General features: G+C 29.2%; 1 protein-coding gene across 1 annotated transcript; it reads left to right on the top strand.

Annotated features, from left to right (window-relative positions):
• The first annotated feature begins 266 nt into the window (after positions 1-266).
• LOC106405969 (E3 ubiquitin-protein ligase AIP2) lies at positions 267-1,056 on the top strand. Its single transcript, XM_013846538.3, has one exon. The coding sequence runs from the start codon at positions 534-536 to the stop codon at positions 942-944; it is 411 nt and encodes a 136-aa protein (XP_013701992.2). The 5' UTR covers positions 267-533; the 3' UTR covers positions 945-1,056.
• Positions 1,057-9,886: the final 8,830 nt, after the last annotated feature.

Here is a 9,886-nt window from a genome sequence, read left to right as displayed (position 1 = left end):
TTTGGTACATGCATGCACTTAAAAGTGGATCGGATAGCCTGATTTATACACTTCGCTTTTCAATGAAATATTAGGAAGAGTGAACACTCACTCATCCACACAACTGATTAGAGAGGTAATTATTAATTTACTTACGTCCAAAAAAAAGATTCCAGGAAGAAATCCGACCGAAGAAAAAGCCTTAAAATACAGTATTATTGGTAAATATCCCCGCCTGTCGGGAGGACCTAGGTTCAATTTTCCGGCAGCGGCTACTAATTTTGTAATCATTGTTTCTAGAAACATTTTGTTATGGATATGTCGGTGTTATAGTTATACGACGTGGCCACAGATCCAATTCAGTAGCAAGACATGTGTCGCAAATCTTGTCCTTATGGATCACATGATAACCATCCCAAATACGCGTGTCAGGCTCCCAACGGAACATTCGAAACCTAATCTTGTTAGTTTCGGCTATTCGATAACTCAGCCATGTTCACACATCCTCGTACTATCTTCACACATCAACATTTCCGAAAACCTCAGAAAAATCAATGGCAGAGTTTCATCTTCCTTCCGAGATCGACAACGAAGCAGAAGATTTTGAAGACAACACTAATTTCATCGATGAGGAGTACCTCAACTACCTTCATTACATGGCTTCACGGAGCAACCATGGACATGAGACGTTTGGGTCTTACGATGAAATCTTTGGTCGAGTGTTGGGAAATTCGTCTTCTACACGGCGGCAGGAAACGGCGGAGGAACTTCCGGTGGTGGAGTTGACGGCTGAGGAACTGATCGATAGAGGTTTGGTGGTTTGCGCCATCTGTAGAGAGGAGCTTACTGCTAATGAGAGACTCTCTGAGCTTCCGTGTAGCCATTGTTATCACAAAGACTGTATCTCGAACTGGTTGAGTAATCGGAACACTTGTCCTCTTTGCCGTCACAATGTTAGAAACTAGTTAGGTTGGGTTTTCTTGAATCTATTTTTGGTTGAAGTTGATCAAATCTTTATTGTACCTTGAATATGTCACAAGAAAAATCGAGTGAACTAGCTTTCCTCTCTATCCAAAAGGATTTCTTTAGACTAATTAACTTCGAAAGGTTGTTTACTAATTGTGTAAAAACAAAGATAACAAAAAGATAAATTCTGTTAGACTAGTTCTTTTGTTTTCTCTTATTATCGGACAATGATATATCTATTTTCTGTAAACTTTTTTTTTTTTTTCGTAATGTGGATCCATCATACTTTACAGACTTTTGAGTCTACATCATGTGAATTTTTCTTTGTACATCACATCCATTTACAAATTAACCAATGGAAAATTCCAAAAGAAAGGAGAGTCAATGCCATTAGCAATCCATGTCATCTCCATAACCATTTTCACAAGAAGAAATTGTGAACACAACTGTAACCCATGCAAGTAATGGTAACCCGTGCATACAACAACTAACACGTTGATCAATCAACATCTTGCACCCGCTGTTCTAATTTTCACGTAATCTGAGCCCAGTAGAGGTTTGATGAACCACAAATTTGATGTAGCGGGAGCCTTATAAGATAGAACTAGAGATCCGTTGATTCTTATAATACCCGGAAAACTAGGATAATCACAAATATTTTATTTAGTCTAAAAATACCTAAGATCAATGTCTTCTTAAATTCGTTGAGATCATCAATGATCTACCGAAAGCAAGGAACAAAAGATAGAACACTCAATTTTATTAATAAAATCATCAACTTTTAAACTGAATACAAACTTAAGCCTAAACGACTATATATAATAAAACCGTAAAACCCTAAAACAACAAAGATAATTATCTAAATAATTAATTAACTCTAAATAAAACACTAAATAAATAAGATATTTATTCTAAATATCTTTTCTGCATCAAAACTGTAGTTAGCTATGTAGTTCCCTTTAATCATGAAACAAGATCAAGCTTGCAACAAGGATCAAGCAAGTAAATGTTTGACCCTTTAAAAGAAAATCCATACCTAAATACTAAACGTTTTTTTTCTGTTAAACTGTTGAATTTATTGAGAAAACAAAGAGTTATTTAAAACAGTTGAATTGATAGTTCAACTAATACATCATAAATCAAATTAGATAAGGTTTTGGATTGCGGACCAACGATCTAAGAGACCACCATACTTACTGGACACCGTTTAAGGAAGCGAGATTATGCTACTATAAAAACCACCTTGTTAATGGTACAAACCAAATAGTTGGTAGGATATCTATGTTAATAAAAATCGCTAGTATAACAGTTTAGAACAAAGTCTTTAGTTATTTATACGCAAAATAGATTTTTGTTAATTACTTTGGATTTCTATTGATATATCTTTTCTTTACACTTGTTTTTGCTAGTTTTCATTGTTTAAAACTATTTTTCTAGAAAGCTTAATAATACAATTTAGCGTTAAAAAAGAAATTTAAACAAAGGAAAAGAAGATATTAGATCGATTCTCCCTTTTTATTATTATTATGCTAACATTTTAGCTAGCCCCTTTGAGCCCAACTTTTGTTTGTTTTTTTGTTATACATCAATTCTGCCCAACTTGTAGAAGATAGCAAATGATGGTACAATATTTGGGCTTTGCTAAAATTGTTCTTCTAATTGTTTTCCAAATGGACTGCAAGTGATCCATTGATTTGCTTCTATTACAAGGTCGCGATCCATTAGTTTATTTTAAGATACATGCAGTACTAGTTCTTTAACTTTGATGTCTATATAATTGTACATCGAATGTAAGACTTTCATACAAGCACTACAATCAACAAAACTAATTAGAAGCATAAAAAGAGTTTGAGAAAGTTATGCTAAGTATATATAAAAGTGAGAGCATGGGTTATATTATAAGTGACCTTTATGTAAATGTGTTGCCTCATTTTGTTTAACTCTAAACGAATGTATGAGAAAATTGTGTAAAGTATAAAGGTATGAGATCATGGGTTATATATATGACCTCTGCGTAGATGTGTTGCCTCTTTTGTTCAAATCTGACCCTTATAAAGAGGTGGTATAGTGGTATTTGAGATTTCCCAAGTTCACTAGTTCAATTATATGAGAATGATGATTTATGCCTTAAACATGATATTATCAAGGGTTGGATCCGGACATAATAATCATAAGCAAAAACCCTTAATCTTTTTTATCTTTCTGTTTTTTTTTGGTTAACAACAAGTAGTATAGAGTCTAAATTAAATCCAAACAATGAGCGACCAAACTATAGCACACACCATCAAAATATATGTTATATCAGAGTTTATTGGATATATACACAATATATATTACATATAAACACAATTATTGAACTAAAAACCATGTAGAATTAAGTTTAAAAGAAAAGATAATCTGGATTGATGCTGAAGATTTTAAATTTCAATATCTTGAAGTTCCAAAATAATAATAATATCAATTGCGTTAGCTTTTTTTTGTGGTGTGGGGTTGTGGATGTGCCTCCCTAGCCACCCACCCTATATAGTTTGGCCTTATCCGCCCAAAATCATACTATGAATGATTTTGCCCCCTTCACATGATGTATTTAACCCAATTCCTTTAATTTTTTTTTGTTCTTATGTATGTATAAGGTTTTTGTATCTATTTTCTACAAACGAGTTTGGTCTCAAGTGTTTATAGTAAGCCCCATCTTTTCTAATTTTTGTATAATGAATCTCAATTTTCCAGCCACATTTTCTCATCGTTGTATAAAATTCTAAGATCACCATGAATAATTAATATTATTATTATTATCACTTATTAGAATATGTATTGTATATATATCCCGTTCAAAGTTTCAGTTAAATTTATGTGTACTTTTCTATTTTTTATAAAAAAAATGTTTGGAAAACCGTTAATCAAAAAAAAAATGTTTGGAAATATATATATTGTGAGAAAGAACGTGTGATCAAATGGAAAAGAGACATTGACCAAGGGAGATAAATAGTATAAAACGACAAGAGGTTAAGAGAGTGTCTATTCTTGAGGGTACAAGATCTAAGAGCATATATTATCTTTAATTATAACATTGTTTTATGTCATATTGACTTAAAATTAGGATGTTACTTTCATATACATTTCAATCCAATCCAAGCTTTTTATGTCTTGGATTTTTAGAACTTCATATCTTTGGAATAGAAATACGTTAGTTTCCTCTCTTGTTATTCAACAATTGGTTTCATATCAATTCTGATATGATTATCATATTTTATTGGTAGAGTGTGCACAAGGCAGAAAATCCGCTGTCACTTTATACTGAACGAAACAGCTGTCGTATATTTTAGGAAGTAGGCCTTGTTTGTAGCTAATACTGGACTGTGTGCGACGAAGACTACAGCGTAAAGCAGGAGACCACCACGTCGAGCGTACACGTTTTTAACACTGATAAACATGTAAATTTAGACTTCGTTTTGTACAGAAGACAACATTTATCAACGAAGCTTTATTTACTACATCAACTTACGCTTATTAACATAATTTTTGGAATCGAATCAAAGTGCATACGACATTTTTTGTATATTTTGCTCAGCCCTAACTGTGTTGTATACTTGTAGAAATCAGTATATATAATCCAACCACTAGTTATTCAACATGAGTAAACTATGACAACCGTAAAGGCAATTGGCAACAACACACGTGTCTAAATCTTATTAAGCTGTTGATAGTTACTTATGAATTCGTTGATTTAGTTTGGACACATTGTAATCGCATGATTCCATAATTAGGATATAAACATTGAGTTCATTAATTCGCATTCTTTCCAAAGTGAGAATCTCAACTAGTTTTTCGACACCAACTTAGTGTTGGGTTGAAGTTTGTATACTTATGTGTGTGTTGTCATACACAGTCGTTCTATCTACGTTTTTTTTTGTCACGGCTATCTACGTATATATGTGTACTTTTATTTTCTTATGGTCATATTCAAGATTATATTAAAGGCATGGAATTGAGTATGTCACTTTGAAACCTATTTGGTATGTATCGTTGATTAATTCACAAGTTTTTATCCCCATTAAAATTCTACAAAATAATACAAAGTTATCATCATTGGTACTTGCTGAATACGAAGACTGAGTCCTATTAGTACAAGGTAAAAATATGATTATTGATGGTGAAGTTCAGTAAGCACCAATGTTGCGTCAGTAATTTCAATTTGGGACGCAAGTAAATTTATTGGCAAACGAACATTGATATTACAACATGGTCAATAATTCATTACTATATTTTGGGATGGAAATTTCAGTGCTACTATATATTTAATGAAAAAAATAAAAACTCTCAGCAATTTATCAATTTTCTTGTTGAAAATTATAGGAACCCAACAAGAAAAATATCAATAACTACCAACAATAAGTCTGTTAAAAATTAGGACTAAAAACAACGATTCATCAGAATTCACCGACGGAACATCTGTAGAAATTAAAAATTAAACTCTTGACTTTAGGTTATATATTGATCTTTGCCAACTGATTCTCAAAATACATATTACTAACAATCCTCATAAAAAGTTTATTTTTTCAAAAAGATCACAGCACTGGTCCAACACGAGCAAGCGATACCTATTGCTTTCTTACGAACATTCCTCCACAAATTTAACCGTCTAGTGGATTTTAGAAAGATAAAAAACGTCTCGTGGATCTCAAAATGTTCAGAATAAATATATTTTATTAACAAGATAGTTATCTTCAGTGTCAATATCATTTCTTACTTTTACATCATAGTTACAATAATTTCTTTAAAATATTTAGAAAAGCTAAAATGTTATGTATTAAAGATTCCTTTGGTTGGTTTCTTAGTGCTACATTTGTTATTGGAAGACAAGTTAAATCGAAGTACTCTTTCCGTGCAAAAACCAGAGCCGTTATTTTAGGAGTGTGTTCTTTGTCGCCAAGTTAATGTTCCCAAGTTGCCCTTACCTTTTGCGTTTGGGAGATATGGTGCACTGCAAAAAACTGTTTACACATCCAAGGGTATTATTGGAGTATTTCATGTAAATATTTATTTGATAGTTTCAGTTTAATCGTTCCTTTTCATTTCAAATTCCTTCCTCAGAAAAGAAAGAGGCAATAACAAAGAGGCAATATTTATCATACATGAAAATCCAATATCAGGTAGAAAAATTCTACTAACAGGCAGATAACAAGCTCGGATGTAGTCTCACTGTCGGTGAGATGAATACACCATATGAGGCGACTGTGATTTCACGAGCCTGAGTTTTGGAGAGGAACGATCTCAAGAGTAAACCGGAAGATACGCATCCAGCTAGCTACATATGGTAATATAAACAACTTGATAACAATACATTTACCACTATGTTAATACAGATTACAGATGTCCAATTAGGTTTAACAAATCTGAATCATATCTAAAACCGTATAGAAAACTAACCTAAACACCAAATGAAGAGGAAATAACGGGCTTTATGTTTTCATACGAACATGTAACTGGAAGAAAACTATCATTACTTAAGATTTCGCTCATATTTGCAACTCGACTACCTACACAAAGGTGAGTTATTGATTCCCTGATGGATCTTAATCTTTATCTGTTATTAAATTATTGAGATGAAAATATTGTAAATTTATTAAAAACAAACAATAAATAAAGTGGGGTCAAAGCTTGTGTTATGCACATGCATGTGCATAGAGAGATCGAAGAAAAAGTACATTAAGACAAAAATCCCCATTACTAGGTATTTAACTGTTCATGGTTCCCTACACACTTGTGCATTTTTGTGTAAACACTCTTAAATACACCTTTAATAAATTAAAAAATCATTATATCATATTCATCTATATATATATATATATATATATAATTTTCAATAATTGTGTAAATAACAAAAAAAAGTAATTTTAAAAAAATGAAGACCTTTTAAAAAAACTTTTAAAGAAATGAAATAAGAGTCTCTCCTTGTTTTATGATATTTTTGACCATTTAGTCCACTCAACCTAGAGAGACAACATCATGATTATTGGAAAGTTTTTAGAGTGAAATTTTTATCGGAATATAAAAATCCGTCTCTTAACTTTTAACTAAAAAAACTAAGAACCGGTTCTTAAATATTAAGAACTGGTTCTTAGCTTTTTTAGTTAAAAGTTAAGAGATGCATTCTTATATTTCGCTAAGAATCCAACCTAAAAATTTTCATTAATCATTCTCTAAGAGACCTGAAGGCTCCTCTGAAATTAAATTTCATCAAGAGAATACATTCCGTATGTAAGATTTGGATTGCTTTTTTTTTTCCTTTGAACTGAACAAGATTTGGATTGTTCGTAATATAATGATTTAAAATTTGATATTATCTTTCATACGGTGCGTATATTGCGTTTTCAAAGTTCATGTACATCAGCATTTATCTTTATCCACCATGGTAGACAGTACAACACGTAATTTAATTAAGACTGAAATGATTTATTACTGTAAAGTCTTAATCAACTTTTTCGCCACTCTTTAGTCCAATTGTTTAAATACTTATAAGTGAAGCATGTGTAAAGTAATTAATAACTAGACTAATGTAAAGTAATTATAACTGTCCAAATTTTTTAATAAAAACACTAGATTTCCATCCGCACAACCGTGCGGGTATATATTTTCACATTTATATATATAGATATTTGTTTAACATAATTATTATATATTTTTAATGTTCTCCTATATTTAAATGTTTGTATAATTATACCAAATATAATAATTTTATAGTTTTCATGGTGTAAATTAAAATCATCACATATATATGTTGCTTATTATATATTTGCCTTATTAAATTTGCGTTTAATTAGTAAACTAAAATTTTTAATGCATGAAACAACATATATGAAAACAATTTTGTATTTAATTTATTATAATCATGATCCGTAATTCAAATCGCTAGATTTTTTTAGTAATTTTTAATGTTTATTAATTTTATATAATAAATTACGGTATATTAAAAAGTTTAAGATAAATTAAATTTATATACATGTATTATATAGTTTACTAATATTAACCCGTTCTACCAACATATTATATTTTTAGCATAAATATTTTATATTTATAAAAATAAAATATGTTAATTTATCAATTTAAAATAATTTTATCATATTTTGTTCAATATAACATTTTTATTTTAAAATGATAGATATTATTATAAAATTGATAAAATAGGATATAATTTTATTCTTTTAGTAACATTTCATTACTAATTACAAAATTAGTTGAAAATATTTATATTCAATTTAAGACAATTATGATCTTATTATAATCTTTTTCAAGAGATTTGTTAGAATTTAAAAAAACAAATTAAAAAATTAAAAGATATTATGATTAAAGTGGTTAAAAATATTATGTATATTAGCATTAGTGATATACATTTAATATAAAATTTAAATGATGGTCCAAATAAAAATATCACTCATCAGAAAATCATGATTTTTATTTTATTAGAAAACAAATTTGAAAAAAATTAAAATTAAAATAAATATTTATTTCTAACAAAATCTTTAAAAACTATTAGTAAATGTATTTGTGAAATTAATTAATTTCATTTTATTTAAATTTTCGTTTATAAACCAAAACTATATTTAATTTTAATTTCTAATTATATTTTATGATAATTTAAATTAAAACTAACTAATTTTTGAAAGTAAATTTAAAAAGATTCTAAAAAGATTTTAAAAAGATTTTGTTAGAACATTTTAAATATATTCATTTGTATTTCAAATAAAATGATAAAGATATTAAAAGATATAATAATGAACTTATGTTAAATCTGATATTTTTTAGGAATTGTCCAAACTAAAAAAAATCACACATGAAAAGAAGTCATGACTTCTGTTTTAATATATAAGATAGTATCATATATTTCATAAAACAAGAAGAAAGAAAATCGCTTTCTTCTCTTTTTAACCCAAAAAAATATCAATACTATTGCGTTATCATTTTACTATTAAAAGTTCTTTGTGACACAGTAAAATATTATTTATTTTCTTCTATAAAATTTTCTATCTTAACATTTTTATATAGAAATTATCATTTTACAATTCTAATCTAGTTTATAACTATTTTAAATTTAATATTAATTATAAAATACATTATTTTTGATAAACAATTTTATTTATCTCAAATTCTATTAGTTAAATATAGTTGTACTGTCCATAAAAGCATTCTAACTATTATTTTAAATTTTTTTTTTTGCTTTACCTTAATTTTTTAATTTGTGTAAAAAATAAAATAACATTTTAAACAATAATAATTAATTACTATTTTCAATGCGTAGAAAATACAGGTTTCTTAATCGAAGGAAAGCACAATCGGCTCTGAAAGAAGAATGACTCCGCACGTCAGCACCCCTTAACGCTCTGATATTTCGTATATTTTTATATGTTTAATACATGATGTTAAACAAAAGATAATGCAAATATCTTCCTCTCGCTGATGTAATAAGAAAAAAATAATTCATATAAATTATGATTATCCAATACTCCCCCATACACCTTCTATATATCTGTGTAGATATAAAATTTAAGGAGTGATAATTGATGATACAAAGTCCTACAAACATAAACATCTCCATGATAGGCCAAAGATTGCGGCTGAGATGCCTCGGATACCTTTGCTTTATCCAATGTGGGTAACAAAGTGGTCGGAGATACAATCTATAAACTCATTTCCCCTCATTTCTAAGCAAAAGATATGTATATTATAAGATAATACATATCTAACACACACCCAGGCCATCAATGTATACCATGGTTAAATAGCCATTTAAACGGCACGTTTTCTAATCTCCTAGACAAGTTTACTGTGTTTTAAGTTAACTTTCATTCCACGTCTTTTAGATGCTAGCTAACATGTACTGTTTAGCCCATATGGTTGGAGGTAAAAATATAAATATGTTTTCCGGTGAATTTTTCTCCTT

Source organism: Brassica napus, chromosome A6 (assembly GCF_020379485.1).
Source record: "Brassica napus cultivar Da-Ae chromosome A6, Da-Ae, whole genome shotgun sequence".
NCBI lineage: Eukaryota > Viridiplantae > Streptophyta > Magnoliopsida > Brassicales > Brassicaceae > Brassica > Brassica napus.
The sequence above is the reverse complement of the archived record's forward strand: the minus strand, read 5'-3'. Positions and strand labels throughout refer to the sequence as shown.

Excerpts from the sequence above, each read along its gene's own strand:
- LOC106405969 (XM_013846538.3), top strand. The coding sequence starts at position 534 with ATGGCAGAGTTTCATCTTCCTTCCGAGATCGACAACGAAGCAGAAGAT.